Below are 19,887 nucleotides of genomic sequence, written 5' to 3'. Positions count from 1 at the left end.
ACAGGCACAGAAACCAAAACCTTTCCCGCGTGTCTCAGATGATTAAAAGTACAAGCCGCAAAGGACGTTTCAAGCTGACTCCGAATGGCGTCTCGAGCGGCGTTTGCGTTGTGCGATAACCCCGGCTGCCTCTTTTTGCTTCACCCATTGGGCTATATCGTTCTGTGCAGCGTCTTGGAAGGGCTGGAATTCATTAGCGATGGACAATGGACAATGGACAATGGCAATGGACAATGGCCATGCGTTGAAGGCAACGAGGTGGATTCGAGCTGGGCTGTAACATACCTTGCGCTCTGCATCGCTGAGATTCCTCCACTCGTCGATGAGCTTCTTCATGCCCTCTGGCACGGACTGCTCGCCCGGGAACTCGGACGAGTTCCACCGCGACTTGATATAGCGTGCAAAGGCGGGGCTTGGCTGGTCGGGAATGCGAGGATCCTTGATGGTGTGCCCGGCAGAAACCTTGTACAGACGCTTGAGGGTTTTGCGGGCCACGTTCGCGTCGTTGATTTCTTGCGGCGTGTAGCTCTCGATCCAAGCCTTGATGGTGATCTCATTGGTAAGCTTGTTCTCGCGGGCCTCCGCAGCCAGTTTCTACAACACGGCGTGTTAGCGGCTGGTGACGCAAAGAGAAAAACACATATGTGCCTAGCGCTGCTCAGCTTACCTCGACCTCGGCGGCCGGCAACGCCTTAAACTCTTTGGCCACCTCGGGGAGCGCCGTGGCGAACGATCCAGATTCGCTTACTGGCCTCCCCGAGAGTTTATCCTTGAGGGCGCGGCTCATGTACACTGCCCAGGCAGTCTCGCCCCGTCTGGTAGGCTCATCGAGGAGTGCTCTCTTCTTCAGGGCCTTGATCTTGCGCTTGACCTTCTCCTCCTCGGTCAGCGCCGCCTCTTTCTCAGCGGCCCTCTTCTTTGCAGCAGCCTTTCTCGCGGCAGCCCTCTTTGCGGCAGCCTTCTTTGCAGCGGCCGTCTTTGTGGTTGTCTTCCTTGCAGTGGGCTTCTTCGTTGCAAGCGTCTTTGCGAGCTCCCTGGGCTTCGGCTTGGGCTTGGGCTTGGGCTTGGCTTTGGCTTCGGTTGATGCGTCGAGCTTCTTGGTGCCGCCGCTCGCCTGGGCGAAGCCTCTTTCGAAGACGGCAGCGACACGGAATCCGCTCGGGATGACGGTCGTGGATTGGCCGGCAACGTGCACAGCGAAACGGGAGGCGCGACAGACGGAGAGCCTGCCGCCGACCCGGAGGTGTCGAGCGGCCGCGAGTCCAATCGCTGACCGCATGGTGATGTCGACTCTGTTGACCGTTGGAGTTCGGGGAATTGGTCAGTTGCTGTGCCCAATCGAGTGTTTGGATCGGATGGGCGTGTCGCGGATCGGGCAGAAGGGCGGAGGCAGAGGGTGCAATTTTATGCGACCGCTCCAGTTGGCTGTGGTTTACTGCTCTCACCAGGAAGAGCTCTCCAGCTGCCTGAGCTTGCTTCCCAGCCTCCCCTGTTTCTGCCGTCCACCGTCTTTCCGTTGCAATGGACAAGGGTGTGTGCGTACTGACTCAACTACCTCGTGCACAGGCCAACCGGCAGCCCGGTCCCTGGAGAACCACGAACAATACAGCATTGTGGGTTACAGGGGCAGAGCTGACCACAGTCGAGAGAAGCCTGGTTTATCAATGGGCCGTTTCATGTGGCAGCTGGATGCCTTGGGAGCTGTGATCATCTACGAATTGCGGGTCTTTTGCAGCCCTAATAGCGATAAACTAGAAAATACCCATTTTCTATAGGTTCCTGAACCAGCAATTAGATGTTGTTCCCGTTCACGTCATCAAACCAACCCGCCCTGCAGGAACAAGAACTGGCCTTCTCGTGTACCGGAAGACACCGTACGGCTGGGGTAATGGTACTGTGAATATCGCACTGTGGCACGCCTCGCCCCAGTTTTGCTGCGCTTGTCCTTGAGTCTTCTCCACAGCTTCTCGACTTTCCAAACTTTCTCCAGGCAAAGTCTGGGAAGGCCGTCTCGTCAACCCCCAGTCCCAGCATTAGATGCCATTCGTCTCCGTGCATGCCAGAATGCGCTAACCTGTGTCGACCGCTGCCAAAAGTACTTCTCACCACAAAAGTGACATTGCTGAGCCACCGTCACTGAAAACAGAAATGGCTCGGCCCAGAGACTCGCGCTCACCATCTCCTGCAGGAAGTCACGCTGCGCGAAAACGGAAAGATGATGAGCGCCGCGACCGCCATGGCCACGATGGCTCCCGCGACCACCGCCGTCGCTCCCGTAGCCCGGATGTAAGTGGCTCCCGGGTCCGCCACTCCACTCATCGAGCCGCTTTTTCTGACACATTTCCTACCCCGCAGCGCCGGTACCGTGAACGTGAACGCGATCATGGCCGCGATGGCCGCGATGGTCGGGATCGCGGTCCGTACCGCTGGCGAGACCGTTCCATAGACCGCCGAGACGATGACTACTACCGAGCCTCACGCCGAGATGGAGGAGCCGCTCGTGACCGCCGCCGGTCGCGCGACAGAGGTCCGGACCGGGTGCGGTCGCCGGACCGCCGTGACCAGCGGGGCGGAGACGGCAACAGAGATTACCGTGGTAGGCGGGACGACTCCCGCGATCGCAGAGGCCGCCGCGACGATTCTGCCGATTCCGCTTCTCGGCAACCTCGAGGTTCACACAAATCGGACGGCGTAGCAAGCAGAGATGGCGAGGTACGCATTCACCTCTCCCCCGGCTCGCGTTGTCTCCAAACTGACGGCCCCCAGAATTCACAGCCAGTTAAGTCTACACCGACCCAAGCGCAGTCCGAGGCGGAGAAAAAGGCTGAGCGACTACGCAAGCTCCAAGCTATGAAAGAGAAGCACGCTTTGAAGGAAGCTAAAGAGGCCGATGTCACCGCCGGAAGTACCCGAATGCTCCTGGCTGAGATGGACCAGAAAGCTAGCGGCACAACTAGCACGAACAGCCCCGCCCCTGCTAGCCCGGCCCCGGCGTCGCCCGCGGCGATACTACCGTACGCCGGCAAGTTCGACCCCAAAGCCATCGCACGGAGTTCCAAAGCGATACGGTCCCATTCTCCTACCAAGCTGGGCGATGTGAAGTTGGGCGCATCCGGAGCGAAGACCTCGAGTATTAGTAATGGGGCAGAGCCAAAGAATGCCGGCCTGCTTCCGGCAAACAGGGCGGTCAGTGCGTTCGGATTTCACAAGAGTACTGACAACCAGAAGTCATCCTCAAAACGCAAACTGGATATGGACGACGAGGAGGTCATCAAACGCAAGCTCGTCAAGCTGCCCGACTTTGCTGTCGAGGCAACCGACGATGTGCCCGCCGCGGACGGTGATGCTGAAGAAGACGGCGAAGACGATTTAGATCTCCTTATGGCTCGGAACGAGGAGGAGATGGCCGAGGCCCACCGCATCCTTCAAGAGAGGCGAGATGAACGGATCCAAAAAGAAGGCATGACCATGGATGTCGATACCGAGGCGCCGAACGGGGAGACAAAGGATGAACAAACGCCGCCGGCCACAGCCATGGACGTCGATGAGGACGTCGACCCACTGGACGCATTCATGGCGGACCTTGAGCAAGCGGGTCCTACAACTAGCGTTGGCTCCGAGCCTAGCAAGCAACAGAGCGGGAATAAGGGCTTTGAGCCGGAGGCGTACTTTAGTGACGATGATTACGGCTACGAGGCGGACAAGGCCGACCCGTCTTCCATTCTCGCCATGGCGGCCAAGAAGAAAAAGAAGGACATTCCGACCATTGACTACAGCAAGCTCGACCTCAACCCCATACGCAAGAACTTCTGGGTCGAGCCCCATGAGCTCAGCCAAATGACTGAAGAAGAGGCAGCTGAGCTAAGATTGGAACTGGACGGCATCAAGGTTTCTGGCAAGAACGTGCCTAAGCCGGTCCAGAAATGGTCCCAGTGTGGGCTCACCAGGCCTATCCTGGACGCGATCGACGGACTGGGCTACGAGAAGCCAACGCCGATTCAAATGCAGGCTTTACCCGTCATCATGTCAGGCCGCGACGTCATCGGCGTCGCGAAGACGGGATCCGGCAAGACGATGGCCTTCGTGCTGCCCATGCTCCGTCATATCAAGGACCAGGACCCAGTGAGCGGCGATGACGGCCCTATCGCTCTGATCATGACGCCGACCAGGGAGCTGTGCACCCAAATCTACTCGGACTTGCTGCCCTTTACCAAAGTCCTGAAGCTCCGCGCCGTCGCTGCCTATGGCGGCAATGCGATCAAGGACCAGATCGCCGAGCTAAAACGAGGCGCTGAGATCATCGTCGCAACGCCGGGACGAATGATTGACCTGCTTGCGGCGAACTCGGGCCGCGTCACCAACCTCAAACGTGCCACCTATTTGGTCCTAGACGAGGCAGACCGAATGTTCGACATGGGCTTTGAGCCCCAGGTCATGAAAATCTTCAACAATGTCCGGCCGGACCGGCAGACAATTCTCTTTTCTGCAACGATGCCGAGGATTATCGATGCGCTCACAAAGAAGGTCCTGCGGGAGCCGGTCGAGATTACGGTCGGTGGACGCAGCGTTGTAGCGCCCGAGATCACCCAAGTCGTCGAGATCATTGAGGAGGGCAAGAAGTTTGTCCGGTTGCTCGAGCTTCTTGGCGATTTATATGCCGATGATGACGACGTCCGCGCTCTCATCTTTGTCGAGCGGCAGGAGAAAGCAGACGACCTTTTGCGGGAGCTTCTCCGGCGCGGCTACGGATGCATGTCGATCCACGGCGGGAAGGACCAGGAAGACCGCAACTCAACCATCTCGGACTTCAAGAAAGGCGTCTGTCCCATCCTCATTGCGACATCGGTGGCGGCACGCGGTCTTGACGTTAAACAACTCAAGTTGGTCATCAACTACGACGCTCCCAACCATCTGGAAGACTATGTCCATCGCGCGGGACGTACGGGCCGGGCTGGCAACACGGGCACGGCGGTCACCTTCATTACCGAGGAGCAGGAGAATTGTGCACCCGGCATCGCCAAAGCCCTCGAGCAGAGCGGGCAGCCGGTTCCGGAGCGTCTCAACGACATGCGCAAGTCATGGAAAGAAAAGGTCAAGAGCGGGAAGGCCAAGGATGCCAGTGGCTTTGGCGGAAAGGGCTTGGAGAGACTCGACAAAGAACGCGAAGCGGCCCGCTTGCGTGAGCGTAAGACGCACAAGGCTGAGGGCGAGGAGGACGATTTCAAGGAGGAAGAGACTGAAGAGGATGCCAAGAAGAAAGACAAAGCCAAGTCGGCCATTGAGGCGGCCGCTTCCGCCATCGTCTCGCGTGAGACGCAGAAGACAGAGGTTGACGCCAAGGTGACGGATGGGGTGGTCAAGGCAGGTGCCGCACCCGGCACCGGGAAAGGCGGGGCCCTGGATAAGGCGGCGTCGGCTATCAGCGAAATCAACGCGCGGCTGGCGCGCGCCGGTCAGCTGCGGCCGGGTCAACCGATCGACAACAAGGGCCCCGACGCCGGCGCGTTCCACGCCACGCTCGAGATCAACGATTTCCCGCAGAAGGCTCGCTGGGCCGTCACCAACCGCACCAACGTGGCCAAGATTCTCGAGGCTACGGGCACGTCGATCACTACCAAAGGCAATTACTACCCCCCCGGCAAGGAGCCTGGGCCAGGGGCGGAACCCAAGCTGTACATTCTTATTGAGGGTGATACGGAACTGGTGGTTGGCAACGCGCTCTCGGAGCTCACGCGGCTGCTGAAGGAAGGCACATTGGCTGCTGCGGACGCCGAGAGCCGGGCGCCCGCCAGCGGTAGATATACCATTACGTGATCCAGAGGCTAACGGTGTTCCTGACCTATGTCGGTCGGGCAGAAAGATTGGAATGCTGGGTGTAGTAACATATACTGCGGTGACAGATGGTCTCGTCAGGGTCGAATTGGGTGTTTCTAGTTGCCGGGACATTGCTATTTGTTCGCATGGGTTATAGCATCCGATTGGATGCGAGTATAAATAGGAAGATTCGTTTTGGTTCCTTGCCTTCTCGCCGGTGTGGACTTGCAAACGTGGCTCGCTCTCCACCGTGCGGAACAGTCTGGCGATGGTGTTCTTCCTGTTCTCCAAGAGCGCAGAACAACTGCGCGTAATCCTGAGGGAAAAGAAAACGTCAAAGATGATAACCCAAATCAGCAGTCAACGCCAAAATCCCCCCCTTACCCGCTCTTCCAAGCACTCCAGTAGCCATCTACCCACGACACTCTTACTTCACCACGAAAAAAAGCCTTTGTCTCATAAGGTGTGAGCATACATGAGATAACGACACGACGCTGTAATAGTAGTAGTAAATAGTAATAGGGGCACTAGTTATGGCTGAGAGCAGCAGTGCTCTGGTCCATGTCCCTCCGCCGGCTCTCTTCCTCGCTGGCCTGCTTGAGGATGGCAGCGTCGGTCTTGCCGCGCTGGGCATCCAGCTGGGCTTTTAGCTTGCCGCCCTGGTTGCGCTTCTGGCGTGCCTGCTTGCCGGTTTAGCATCGCCGGATCGTCGACGTGTAGCAGTGAGCGGGGACCGGATGGTGAGGGGGTTGACGTACCTCGGCTGCCTCGGCGGCTTTCCTCCGCGCATCGTTGGGATCCTGAGACGCTCCCGGCCCGCCGCCGGACCCCCCGCCGAGCGTCCGGGGTGGCCCACCTACCCTGGGCGGCTTCCGGGAGGCGGACGCGGAGGCGGGTACCGAGGCCGAGGCGGGGGCTGTTGGCGTGGAGCCGAGGCGGCGGCCGGGCTGGGAGAAGGGTTCGGATTCGGTGCTGCAGAGGTTCCCCATGGCTTCCACTCGTTCGTGTACGGGCTGGGATGGATGAGTGCGGCAAGAATGTCAGCGGTGTGTCGATTTCATCTGGGAGCTCCCTGGTATATATGTATTGTATCCAATGTTTGGCTGGAGAGACTGTGTTCGGATGGCGGGCGGCCAGCGAGAGGTTGATGTGCCCCACCCCGAGCCTCTTGGCTTGGTCTTGTACAGTACGATACACGAATAACTTGCCATACCCACAGCACCACCGAGCGGCCCTGGAGGTGCACCGAGGTGCTGGGCAACCAATCTCTCCCGTGCCCGGTGAGAGGGCATTCGGTCAGTATTTGACACCGCAGGTCATGTCTACAAGAGACCGAATGCCCTTCCCCCCGCGATACGTAACCAGTGAAGCAACCAATGAAGCAAGCACCCTGATGGGCTGCGGGCTCGGCTGGTGAACCCCCACTCCCGCCGCGGCGAGCAGATGCCCCACCATTTCGTGCTACTGGAAGAAACACCCTCAGGCCGAGGCCACGGACCAGGAATTGTCGGCTTTCACGACTCCAAAGATCAATTGAGCCCTCGGCATATCCAGCCGCGCATCCTACACGCAGCGCAACTGAATGTGCTGGATTATGCGGCCAGTTGGCGCGCCGAATCAGCAGTGAAAGATAAAGAGAGAGCGCGAGAGAGGGAGAGAGAACGGCCAGTGAGAGGAGGAGCGCAGCGGAGAGGCGTCCACCCGGCTGGGCCGTCAAGGTTCTCACGGTGCAAAATAATATCGACACTTGCCCGCTTCCCGGCCCACAACCCTCGCAGCCCAGCTCAATCCTTGAATACGCAGAGCCGACTGTTGCCCATAGCGCTCCGTCTCTTTCTTATCTCGCAGTCCCTGCCGCCACTGCCGCCGCTGCCGCGACTGTCATAACATTTGGCCGTCGATCGCGAGCTTGGGGCTTGCTTGCTCGCTCGGGATTAGGCCGCCGGCGCCAATCATCCACACGGTCGGCTGGTGGTCCGCCGACGAGTCCGCCGACGAGTCCCCCCAGTTGGATCCTCCGCCAGCGGCAGCACTCCCGCCCACAACACCGACCACGCCCCGCCGCCTGCCACAATGGACGGCTCCTTCGAGTCCTCCGGCCGCTTTCCCGGAAATGGCGATGGCTTCCATAGGCATTCGCAGAGCCGCAGCAACCACCTCGACCTCGGTTTCCAGTCCATGATGCCCCCGCAGCTTGGCTCCGGCCCCGCGACATCCAGCGGCGACGTGCCTTCATCCTCGGCCGCCTACGAGTCGCACGACGACCTCTGTGTGGACCACTGCATGGGCGTTGGACTCTACAACGGCTATCAGCAGTTCAACCACCGAGGTGTTCAGCCGACGCCCCAAGCCCGCTGGGCCCGGGAAAACACCGTCTCCCGCTACGACTACTCCATAGGCCTCGCCGCGCTGCCCCTGCAATTCCGTAGCCATCTCGCCCCTCCGGCCTCGAATCCCTACCAGCAGCCGTGGTTCGGCCAACACCTCGATCCGGGCATCCCCTGCAGCGATGACGACTGCCGCTCAATGGGCGACATGAGCTGTTGCGACAGCCAGTGTACCATGACGGGCAAGTGCACCGATGTCGCCTGTGCCGACACCGACGATGCCTGCACCGATCAGAACTGCCCAGAGCGCCCCGTTCCCGTTGCCTCGTCCGAGGTGGTGAGCGGAGCTGCCGCTCTTATTTCGATCAATCACGCGCCAGAGGACGCCCATCACGACTTCAACCTGCAACAGCCGGCCATGGCCGGTATGAGCTTCGACCTGTCCAATAACCCTCAGCAAAGCTACCTAATGTCTTCCAACCTCCTGCCGAGCCCGGTGGGAAATATTACGAACCATCTGCTAGTAGCTCACAGCGATACAAACTCCTCCAACTGCACCAGGCCATGCCCGCTGGACGACCCTCAAAACTACCCCTATTGCCACATACCCTTGTATAACCACCCCTCTCCGTTCCACCAGTACAATTCGGTCGGCTCTGATCTCCAGATGCACCAGAGCTTTGTCGAGTGCGGAGCTGAGATCCACGACCCCGAGTCTTTCCTCGCACACTTCAACTCTCAGCACCGGCCTCACTTTACCGGCGGCACACCCGGCTTTGCTCGCACACCGGGAGTAGAAATGCACGATAGGGCTACAGTGGCTTCGGCTGAGGCAATGTCTCCTCCGGCCACGCCCCTGGATACATCCGATTCCGGTGCATCATCGGGTACACCATCCCCCCTGACGCCGCTCTCAAATAGCGTCGAGATGACCGACGCCAAGCCCGAAGCATCACCCCATCTCCGGAGTACGTCGGTTGTTTCATCCGCAGACGGCTCGGTCAAACTTGGAACCGACGAGGAACACAAGTGCCTGTGGAAGGAGGAAGGGAGTCCCGACGTGTGCGGCCAGGTCTTTCCGGACGCCGAAGAGCTGTTCAGGCACGCCTCGGAAATTCATATCAAGCACGCCCAAAAAGGGGCACAGGGCTTCCGTTGCGGCTGGGACGACTGCCCACGCAGTGAGGCTGGCGCTGCTGGGTTCCCGCAGAGGAGCAAGATTGAGAGGCACATGCAAACCCATATTGGCCGTATGCTGCACTACAGCCCTCCCCGCCACCGTACCTTGCCACTAACAGTATTCTAGATAAACCTCACATCTGCCCGACATGTAACAAAGGGTTTTCGGCGAAGCAAGCTCTCACGCAGCATATGTTCATCCATAGCAACGAGAAACCTCTCGTATGCAACATCTGCCACAAGGCGTTTAGATACCCAAGTGCTCTGAGTAAGCCAAGCTTGTGCCCCTTCCCCTACTCGCCGAGTTCTGACGGTTTTTCCCTTTAGCCATGCATCAGCGTGTCCATTCCGGGGTAAAGCCTTTAAAATGCCCTGTCTGCGGAAAGGGTTTCAGCGAATCTTCCAATCTTTCCAAGCATAAGCGCACCCACGAAGTCAAGGGCCGCTTCACATGCACCGTCCCTGGCTGCGACCGCAACTTTCATCGTCAAGACCAACTACGGCGCCATATGAAGACGCATCAGAAGGACAGTGACAGCAGACGAATCGGGACGTCCGAGGCCAGCCTCGAGGGCATCTATGATCATCTGCCACAGAGTTGACCGAGCCCGGCTCGGAACCTCTTTGTCCTTACAGAGAGTCTTTGTCAGCAATAGCCGCAGCCGAGTTATGGGGAGGATAACTGTGACAGCAGAACAACCAAGGACGGCGGGGCTTTGGGCTTACAGTGCGTCTAGGTGCACTCGCCAGGCCCATCAGACCACAGTCGCAGCATGGGATCTCGAGATACACGGTTGTCTACAGCGGCTGGCTATATATCCCCCCGGGCGGCATCACTGCGGCCAGACGCTGTTCAAACATACCCAATAGGCAGTCAGAGGCGCATCTTCTGCTAGCCCTGTGTATATACACGTGGACCGCAGTGCAAGCGTCTGCGGGAAACAGTACAGGGATCATGAGTTGTATGAGGATAATGCGGCTTGCTGGGGCGGCCCTATGGCAAAAGGCCCCCGAGTTGGCGATCTCGGGGTCAGCGATGAGCAGACCGCTTGAGGTACCGGCGACTTCAGGGGAATAATTCCGGGAATTTCAAAACGAGATGTTACATGTAATTTCCATGATTGGCCAAAGAGAGATGGCCTGGCTGCTGTCTCCTAACTAGAAGACTTAATGCATGACGTTTTAACGGCCGGCGCGAGGTTGTGCCCTTTGATAGTGAGGAATAATTCTACAGCAAACATAGGTCGCCACCAATGAGGCTGCCCGTCCCATCACATGTGTCGCCCGTCCGAGATGACATTTAAACACATCAGAATTGCTCCTCAAACCCGGTCACGAAGAGAGCAACTACCAGCCTTGTATCGCCCTCTCGTCTCCACGGAACCATGGGGAACAGCAACCAACGTTCCTATGGGATACTAGCCAACCCACCGAATGGAAAGACGACCAGGCAGTCCAAAGCACCTAAAAATTTAGTGCGCCCTCATGCCCAAAGCAACCCGGAGCCGGCAATCCGAGACTAGGCGCTCGTGGGTAGCAGCTCGTCATCCGCCATCATCAGCAGAGCTGGCAAGGGATGGAAACACAAGGGTTGAAGCACGCAGGCACAGTAGCGTAGCGTACCCGAGTGAACACGGAAAGCCTACGACGGGCGCAAAACCACAAGCATTGGCTCAAGGGCAGGGCTGCACCGCACCGCAACGCTGAGAAATGGAGCGACCAGCACATTGTTTCCCCGGATACCTCGTAGAACAAGGCGCCTGTAAAGCAGAGCGGAGCTCCTCCGTTCGCCTACTTCCAGTATTCTCTCCACCCGTAAGCAGCAGTCGTTGAGGCTTGAGCTCCGACAATCCTACAAGTACTTTTGGACGGAAGGGCTATTAGTGTAGTCTCTCTCGGGAGGGCTCAGCATCACTCGGCATATCTCAGCCCGCGGCACATGGCTGAGTCTAGGTCGTGCGGTACCGGAAAGGGGGGAAGAGGCTAGGCTTAAACGTCAAGGGACGGAGAGAGCCGCGGTTTTAACTTGTGTCGCTTCTCTTTGCCCATTTTCTTTTCTGTACAACCTCTTGAGTCGCCCGCTCGGAGTACTCCACGGAATGGTGCTAAGGGGGGCCCGGCTTTTCGCATACAAATTTCTGGTTGCATTAACCGCAGGCAGATGGGCTGGATGGCACAAGTACTTTGTTTCTTGACGCCTGCATGTTGTTTTGCTTGTGATTCGCTCAGGTCTTCCTGCCATAACTCCTCCGAGTCCGGCGTCTAGTTTTATTTCTTTAGCCCCCTGATCGACCATTTTTGCGGTAACAACACAAGTCTCGTCGCCAACTACTCCGTTGCCCAACGACGCTCACAGCAACGGCCGATAGCGACGGGACAACGGATGGGCCACGACATACTGGCCGTGCGGTCAAACTTCCCTCTCGGCCCAGCTCTGGATCATGCCCTCGAGAGTAGGCTCGTACTGCTTGAGAGTAACCTTGCCTGTGGCCTCATCCAGGTATGTGTTCGCTTGCACAAACACCTTTCTTGGCTGCTTGTTCTTGAGCACAACATCCCGCACTTTGGTGCCCCAGTACTCTAGCCCGACCGTGGACATGTCGGTGAAGAACTTGGAACCGGCTTCAACGTCGGCGGTCGACTTGTAGATGTGGAGCTTTTGAAGGAAGTCCCCAACGGCTGGTAGTCGGCCCGTCAGTAACGCACGCTATCTTGCCACAGCCGAGAAAACCTACCCTTCCTGCCGCTGGTTAGAATCTTGGACCGGTCGAGTCGGATAGTCAGGTCGGAGAGATCATCTTTCGTATACTCGAGCTTGCAGAAATCGTCCTCAGCCTCTAGGAATGACTATATCGATGCTCGTTAGCAAGACCAACCCCGTCGATTCTACCATCTCGTAAGTACCTTGAGAATCGCGAAGCGAGCCTGGCAATGAGCCTGTCCCCATTTCTGGCTCTTTGGGTCCCAGAATTCGACCGATGTCAGTCCTGCCCTCGCCATGGTTAGATACGAGGCGTAGAGGACATCGCCCGCCTCGCCGTCCATATCAGTCGTGCCGTCGCCAAACCCAAAAATCTTCAAAGCCGAGAACTCGCAGCTTCATACAAGTTAGACGTGACGACAAGTTGACATAATTTCACCAAACCTACCTTAGATGCATGGCGACAAGTTCGGCTCGGCATTCCTAGCTCACGGTGAGTTTGACGGGATTGGGATAGCCTGGATGTATGCACATACCTCGTAGGCAGCAGCGAGGCCGCCGAACACGGAGCCCCATGTTTCGCCGGGCTTATACCACGTCGCAATGGGCTTCCCAGTCAGGGGGCTAACTGGCGGGTTTGCAGCGTCAAAGTTAAAAACGCCAGGTGAAGTCTCCTGGAGGAGTTTGCCGCATCCGTGGCCTAAGCCCGGCGTTAGTAAGTGTTCCAAGCATTCGGGATGCTCGCGTTGTCTAACCGGTAAGCTCGTGAAGACCAACTTGTACCTCAAAGGCGACATCGCGGTACTTCTGATACAGGTCAAGGTCGCTCTCAGCGATAAAAGGGATCTTCTCATCCGGTGCCTTTGCGCTCAGAACATTGCCTGTAGGCTTGTTAGCCTAAGCTCACGCGGCCATAACATTACCGGTGAGTACACACCCAAGCTAACGTTCTTGAAACCCTCCTGCTGTCTGATATCATCGTAATTTGGGCTGTCTAAGAGTCAGTAATAGAAGGTAGTCTTCCGAATTAGCCTGGAGCGTACATGTTGATGCCGGCTGGGATTCCAGTGCCTATACGAGGCGGTCAGCGTTCCGTTGCGTCAGGGTTGAGCTTATGGTGGGGTGGGAGCATACAGCAAAACGACAAGACCTCTAGTGAGGTGAAATCCGGGGACAAGAACTTGTCTTTTTCAAAGTCCTTGGACCAGGGCAACAATGGGATCAGAGCCGGGGCAGACCGTACGAGCTCACTAAAAGCCTTGGTCCTGTCGACTATGGAGTGGTGAGAGTCAGACCAGCAATACCGAATGCCGACCAAAAGGGGGGGAACCTACGGTTGACAACTGCGATGTGGGTGAGCATGTGAACCTTTTCCAGTTCGAACCTTGGCTGGTCGCTTACCTGCAGCAAAGCCTTCCCACTCTCCGCGGATGCCCGCGGGATCGCGGTATGTCTCGATAAAACCAATGTTGCATTCGACCATCGGACCTTGATCACGGATCCAGAACCGCTGGCTGTCTTTGAAGGCCAGAAGTGAGCCCTCGTCGAAAGACTTGGCATACGCGAGATGCATCTTCTCCTGTGTCTCGTTCTCTGCGTTCTCAGCTGCCTTCTTGATGAAGCCGACTATGGCAGCCATCTCTTGCGCATAGTCGCCGTAGACCAGCTTGACGGTTTTACCCGCCAACGGGCCTTCGTCGATCACATACTCGGTTTCCTTTCCAATATCACCGCCCTCACTGGGGATGCTGGCGATCGCCGAGGCAATCAGCAACTCGAAGACGCCTTCCTTGGTCTTGCGCAGCCTGGTGTTCTCCGGGAGAAGGCCCTTGTTCTGCATCCACTTGGCGACTGCGCCAATCTCGTCCTTGGTGATGTCAGGGGAGTCGGGGTAGTAGGTGGTCAGGTGGCCTTCGTCAATGAAGCCGAGGTGCAGTTGACCGGGCTTGTCGGTCGAGAAGATGGCACCGTTGGTGGCCTTGTAGTGCTTCTCAGCCTCGGGCGAGGTCGAAGCGAGGGAAGCAAAGACAGATTCATCACAGCGGGGCACGAACTTGGAGTCCCCGAAGCTCTTGTAGTTGCCGGAATTGCCTAGGAACTGGGCAGCGTACTGCAGGAACGCGGTGAGCCCCTGCTCGTCGACGCCGGCCTTTTGCGCGAGCGCCTTCCAGTCGCCGCCGGCGCTCTTGTGCAAAGCGATAATGAAGTCATAGATGGACTCGGACTCGGGCGAGACCTGGCGCAACACGATGCGGCTTCCGGCAAACGAGGCCCTGGGACCGGCCGTTAGCCTGGGCGGCGTTGTTTACTCGTGGCAATACATGTCAACCTGAGCGGGTTCACCCAGTGGGACCTCAAAGAGACACGGAATCTTTTCTTACCGGCTAATGAAATGGGCGTAGCGCTTCTGTCTGTCCGTCAGAGCAGTGAAGTGCTTCTCGATCTCGAGTCTCACGACCGAGGGCGGGGCATCGGCCAGGTACTGGCTGAGCTCTTGTGCGTTCATGGTGAGAAGACGACGGGGTTGCTCTTTCTGGGTCTGGACGGGACGGAACGGCGCGGGCGCACGGAATGCAAAAGAATGTGCCAAACTCGGAATCCACGAAGGGGGCCTTAGACGGCGAGGTCTGAGGGGAAAGGAGAGACGCATCGGAAACAGCAGAGACGCCCCCAACACCCGGCTGCAGCGGCTCGCACTAACACCTCCTTACAGTACGCCTGTCTGCGTAGCTTCTCCCAACTGCCTGAACTGGAATTGGCAGGTCCATCTGCGTGGCGCATTGCGGTGGCTCGCGTGGGGCGTTACGTCTCGGCAACCTTCGCCAGCCACATTCAAGGCGGGGCACACGAGGGGCGCGCCGGAGCTTGGGCCACCAGATTGAGGGGCCACGACCCGAAGTCGAGATAATGCGACCGGTCATTGTGTGGAGTTGGCGCACTGAGCCGCTATTTCAACGTTGTTTGTCAAAGCCGGCCGTCCTAGAGGATGTTGCCAAAAGCATGCGATCGCCTTCGGGGGTATTTGAGCGGCCCATCTGCATTAAACAGGTCCCGCCAGAGGCGGAGGCGAGGGGTGAGGGGTGAGGGGCGGAAGAAGCATCGCGGGGCAGAGTCCAGATGAACATGCACATAAACATGTTTCTCGTCTCCTACGGCATGTGAATGCGACTCGGAGCCAGCACACCTTGGTGGAAACCATCCTGGCCGCACCAATAACCCACTACCTGATAGATCAAGATAAAACATAGGATTTCACACGATAAAAGATCAGGAGCGATCCAATGACTTCCGCTTGAGAGCTGCGATGTCGGCGATGGGATGACGATGGGTCGCGCTGGCATGACATGTGAGCTGTCCGAGTTTGCACTTTGTACGGAACATGGCCGAATAACTCGTTGGCTGCCTCGAAACACCGCCGGGATTTCCAGTTTGGGTCGAACGGAAGGTCGTTGAAGCCTAACCTCCCTATGCTGCAGGTCAAAGCTTTTTGGTTGTCTATCGAGCAAGAGCTGCAGATTAGCGGGAATTGGGATAGTGCCGGTAAGCCCGTGCCAGAGATTGAGTCGAGGTGCTCCGACCGAGATGGCCGGAGCTTAACAGTGACACGACTCGACTCCTACGCTCCCGCTTCCACGCGTACACTGAGGAACGAATCTCGGGCACGAACAAATTTGTCGGATGGGCCTGTAATTACTGGGATATTACTGGCGGCATTAGCACGAAGTACTACAAGCGGGATTTCTGGGCGTTCTCTTCCGCTGGGTGAGCTGCATGTGAATCGGCCTCAAGAGACGTCATCTGGTACCGGCACAGAGTGCTGGCCAAGTCGAGTATAGTACCTAGCTCATTCAAGCCGACGGAACTGGTCCACGACGCCATTACCCGCTCGCTGGAGTTGCTAGGCTGCTTACAAGGGCGAGTGGAAACCTCCGAGGCATGGCTCCACAAAAGGTTTGTCCTCCCTTGACTGACACGACGCCTGCAATGGACATGTTTAAGAGCCCCGTGACGTGCTGTCTAGCGTACTCGGACCGCTCGCTATTTGCTTCCAAGGGGAGAGGAGTGTCCGACCTTCTGCTGTCCTCGGAAGAAAAGAATCGGACCGGGTTACACGCACGGCTGCAACCTGGGGTTGGATTTGCTTTTGCTGACTGCTTCTTCGCGGGGTTGGTGTCATGCTGCGTGTGCATGGTGCTGCATGGGTTGGCAGACCGAGCATTGGCTCCCCGGGGCTGGTAGGAAATGGCCCTTCTCGTCGGCTGGCCGGTGACTCGGGGACTCTGGTCTGCAAGTGTGTCGATGCCCATGCAGAGACGTAGGCGTGCCTTGCTCCGAGCCCAGCTCTGCAACGTGGGACACGGTGAAGAGAGACGCTCTCACCTATGTGCGGGAGTCCACCCCCCAAAATACCAGACGTCTCTAGTAGAACCGCGATGATCAACCTGCGTGTACGTGAGGCGTCACGTTCTCATGCACTTGGATAGATTGGCGAAGCGTACAGGACGAGCTGGCTTCTTGACTGGCTCACAGTAGGGTCGGTAGCTGTCGCTTCGAGCCTATTTCGAAAGCCGCCGCATTGAGCGGTGAAGGCCTCGTTGACGATTGCGACAAGCCAGGGGGGGTGGAGGTAATGTACAGTACGTCTGGCTACAGGAGACAGGAAAAGTGTTCCCTGGAAATGATTAGTGCGGAACCTGCGAAGCTATTCCCACCTCCCGCCGCTAAGGCTCCCGTTCAGGCCCCCCCCCCCCCCCCCCCCCCTTCTTTTTTAGGGAAAATCCACTCGGGATGCAAGTCTTTGCATGCAGGATCAGGGTTGAATTCAGGTGGAGATAATCGAACTGGTCGGCCCAGCCGACCGCTCGCCAGTGGCACGGGCAATTTTGTCTCGTCAGACTGGTATCGGTTTGCACGAAAAGTTGGAACTGAGAATGAGCAATATGTCGGAGTTGGGCGTCCACATTGTACGCCTCGATCGCTCCGTCCGTTGGACTCCGGATGCAGAGCCGAGCGGGGCCGAGTTCCACCGCGTCCAATTTCCCGGGGCCTGGGGCCGGTGGGAATGAGAGAGGGGCGTAGAACAGGGCACATCACGAGGACCGCGAGGATCTGCCACTTGGGCGGCGCTCAGGTGTGTGATGCTTTGGACTGCCAAGACGGCTTAACTGTCAGTTGGGGACCGGCCAAGAGCAAAGACATGGTTGAGAATATGGAAGTTCCCTTTCGGACTCGTAGACTGCTCGCCCGTCGCGGACTGTACATCCTCGTCGTGGGTTGTCGCCTCTGGAAAAGCTCAGAGTTTGGAAAAGCCGTTTTGTGTCGCGTGTGCTGTCATTGGCGCTTGGAGCCCGATGATGCAAGCCCAGGGGCCTTGCGGCAGAGCTAGCGGCTTCCAGACCTTCGGGGCGAGTTTGGTAGGCTAGGTGAACTGCAGACACTGAATTACGCAAAAACGGTCTAGCAGATTACATTTCTGAGCGATACATCTCGAATGCAAAGGTCTGCGCCGTACCTCTTGTAGGCCACCGTTCGTGAATTGTAACCCACACCCCTCTCCTCGGTGATGCGCTTCGGTCAGCTTCCCAAACCTTTGCTGCGAGACTGCCCCCCACGTCGTGCTCCGCAGAAGTCAGGGCATTGGGGTGCCCTGGACGGGTGCCCCGCCGGTCCCTCGAGGCTCCCGTGTTCCAGTCCCCGACCCCGGGACCTATTCACACTGTAAAGCGCGGCGGGCAAGTGTCAAAACAGACATTAACCTTCAAATGAAAAATGTGTCACTCACATCCCGCCACTTTGATCCAATCTCGAATACTGGTTTCCTTTGGCTACTGCACCTAGGGGGACTGTTGATGGCCGAGCTGCTGTCGCGAGCATCTCGTCCATTCCCTGACCGTTCAACTCAGCCACGCCTCCCCAGAGGTGTGCTTGATTCCCCACAAAGACCGAGTCCCAGGTCATCCCACGTTTTTTCTCCAGGAAAAGCTTCCCCGAGCTTCCAGCGCGAGGTACTGTACTTCGCCCGCGTCTAGTGGATACTTGGTGCATACCTGGCGCTACCACAGCATGGCACACGCCCTCCCTGTCGCCGGTGGATTCTCCTTGTCATGGCAATTGGGTCGACATTGGCCGCCTCTGGTCTGCGCACCAATAGGAACAAAAGTTTGGAGAGATCCTGTCTGCCAAGTGTGTACTGTGCAATGTACTGTATCATGTAAAGTAGAGTACACCGGCCCGCGGCCGTGGCCCCTCGCCCACCCTTTTCAGGTCCTCTCTCAGCGAAGCCCGCTGAAAATTAGTTGGGTGCGCCCGATGGCCCAACCCATCACTTAGTACATACCAAGGCTTAACAGGGGGCACTGAAGTCATTGCTTACCGGGTTGGCCTGCTGAAAAGCTCAGCTATAAAACACCCCACGGTCCGCCATCGGCAAGACTCGTTCTCCTGGCCTCGTCCCCAAGGCTTTTTTCTTTGGGTTTGTTTGGTTGAACTCTCTTTCAGCGTAGCTTTTACCCTTTGATGGGCTGTCACATATCTCAACCCGCTGTGACCCCCCTGCTGTTGACTTACCGGGCTAGGTAGCGCATGCCTCCATTCCCACCGACTTATCACTTACACCACTTATACCTGCACTTGACGCCAACGTTCCCACGTCCCGTCACTGCGACGAGATCCCTAGGGCGTCCCCATCCTAGAACACGAACCGGACATATATATCATTGCAATATGCAATAGCCTCATAGTTCCGCATTCTCAGTGATCTCGTCACCTTACTTCCATTTCAACAACATTGCCATCCGACTTCGCTTGATTCTCCCTCCCTTTTCATCATGCTATCATACGATACCCCTGTGTCGGTCAACGGGCAGACGCCCTCGCCCTCGGGTACCATTTCCGCCTCGCGCCAAAGCATTCCCTCGGCGCAAAAGAGCGTACGACTTCCCACACCGTCCCTCTCAAACGGTACCGTCACCAATGGCGCCGCATCCGGCAATCGCCAGCTGGGAAAGGGACACCACATCTGGCTGGTGACCGGCCCGGCGGGGTGCGGGAAAAGCACAATAGCAAAGTATCTGTCTGATGCCCTTCAGCTGCCATATATCGAGGGCGATGAGGTATGCTCTCCGCGGAACAAGACTACAGAAATAGCTCCCCGAATGCCGTGCTCACCAATGTCTTTTCTTAGTACCACCCACAGGCCAACGTCGACAAGATGAGCGCCGGCATCCCGCTGACGGACGCGGACCGGTGGGACTGGCTGACGGCCCTTCGAGAGGCATCGATCCGCGAGCTGGACCGGGGCAGCGAGGGCGTGGTGCTGACGTGCTCTGCGCTGAAGCGCAAGTACCGCGATGTCATCCGGGTTGCGCCATACTTCACGCCGAACCTCCACCTCCACTTCATCTACCTCGACGCCCCCGAAGAGGTCCTTCTGCAGCGGGTCCTCGCCCGCAAGAACCATTACATGGGCGCGAATATGGTCCATAGCCAGTTCGACATTCTCGAGCGGCCGAAGGCGGACGAGATCGACGTCATCACGATTGATGTCAGTCGGCCAGTCGAGGAGGTCATGGCGGAAGCCCTGGAGAGAGTCCTCCAGACCATGGACGGGATCGAGGCCGATGCCCAGAAATAAGATGGAAGGACGGGACGGCGGGGGGTACACTAGGCTGCATGACAGTACGAGCCGTCCGAAAGAGGAATCAGGGACTCTCCTACACTGCATTGGGATATGGAGTTGGCATTGATATGCACCTTTGCTTTTCATTTTTCCCCCCGGGCTCTGATTTGGCTTTTGTTGTCCTGTTTTCTCTTATTTTTCATCATTTATCTTTGGGCGCACTCTGGGAGTATTGAACGGGTTTGGGA

The 19,887-nt window shown here is 57.6% G+C and overlaps 6 protein-coding genes across 6 annotated transcripts; 3 read left to right on the top strand and 3 right to left on the bottom strand.

Annotated features, from left to right (window-relative positions):
- Window positions 1-69: 69 nt before the first annotated feature.
- On the bottom strand, window positions 70-1,279 carry MFIFM68171_01492 (uncharacterized protein; the record flags this gene model as incomplete). Its single annotated transcript, XM_071056914.1, has 3 exons — window positions 70-183; window positions 286-594; window positions 668-1,279. 3 exons carry the CDS (start codon window positions 1,277-1,279, stop codon window positions 70-72), a joined length of 1,035 nt encoding a protein of 344 aa, XP_070913015.1.
- Window positions 1,280-2,148: 869 nt separating this feature from the next.
- Window positions 2,149-5,814, top strand: PRP5 (pre-mRNA processing RNA-helicase; the record flags this gene model as incomplete). Its single annotated transcript, XM_071056913.1, has 3 exons — window positions 2,149-2,286; window positions 2,356-2,712; window positions 2,767-5,814. 3 exons carry the CDS (start codon window positions 2,149-2,151, stop codon window positions 5,812-5,814), a joined length of 3,543 nt encoding a protein of 1,180 aa, XP_070913014.1.
- A 527-nt stretch (window positions 5,815-6,341) lies between these two features.
- Window positions 6,342-6,803, bottom strand: MFIFM68171_01490 (uncharacterized protein; the record flags this gene model as incomplete). Its single annotated transcript, XM_071056912.1, has 2 exons — window positions 6,342-6,494; window positions 6,573-6,803. 2 exons carry the CDS (start codon window positions 6,801-6,803, stop codon window positions 6,342-6,344), a joined length of 384 nt encoding a protein of 127 aa, XP_070913013.1.
- Window positions 6,804-7,887: 1,084 nt separating this feature from the next.
- SUR1 (zinc-finger protein) lies at window positions 7,888-9,922 on the top strand (the record flags this gene model as incomplete). Its single annotated transcript, XM_071056911.1, has 3 exons — window positions 7,888-9,391; window positions 9,448-9,588; window positions 9,648-9,922. The coding sequence occupies 3 exons, from the start codon at window positions 7,888-7,890 to the stop codon at window positions 9,920-9,922; spliced, it is 1,920 nt and encodes a 639-aa protein (XP_070913012.1).
- Window positions 9,923-11,730: 1,808 nt separating this feature from the next.
- On the bottom strand, window positions 11,731-14,527 carry MFIFM68171_01488 (Dipeptidyl peptidase 3; the record flags this gene model as incomplete). Its single annotated transcript, XM_071056910.1, has 11 exons — window positions 11,731-11,999; window positions 12,056-12,167; window positions 12,225-12,417; window positions 12,470-12,504; window positions 12,558-12,721; window positions 12,777-12,902; window positions 12,959-13,011; window positions 13,065-13,092; window positions 13,156-13,293; window positions 13,423-14,294; window positions 14,403-14,527. 11 exons carry the CDS (start codon window positions 14,525-14,527, stop codon window positions 11,731-11,733), a joined length of 2,115 nt encoding a protein of 704 aa, XP_070913011.1.
- A 4,321-nt stretch (window positions 14,528-18,848) lies between these two features.
- On the top strand, window positions 18,849-19,654 carry MFIFM68171_01487 (Gluconokinase; the record flags this gene model as incomplete). Its single annotated transcript, XM_071056909.1, has 2 exons — window positions 18,849-19,133; window positions 19,205-19,654. 2 exons carry the CDS (start codon window positions 18,849-18,851, stop codon window positions 19,652-19,654), a joined length of 735 nt encoding a protein of 244 aa, XP_070913010.1.
- Window positions 19,655-19,887: the final 233 nt, after the last annotated feature.

Source organism: Madurella fahalii (genome assembly GCF_045866475.1).
Source record: "Madurella fahalii IFM 68171 DNA, scaffold_1, whole genome shotgun sequence".
Lineage (NCBI taxonomy): Eukaryota > Fungi > Ascomycota > Sordariomycetes > Sordariales > Madurella > Madurella fahalii.
Note: the sequence above shows the minus strand (reverse complement) of the source record. Positions and strands in the feature narration are given on the sequence as shown.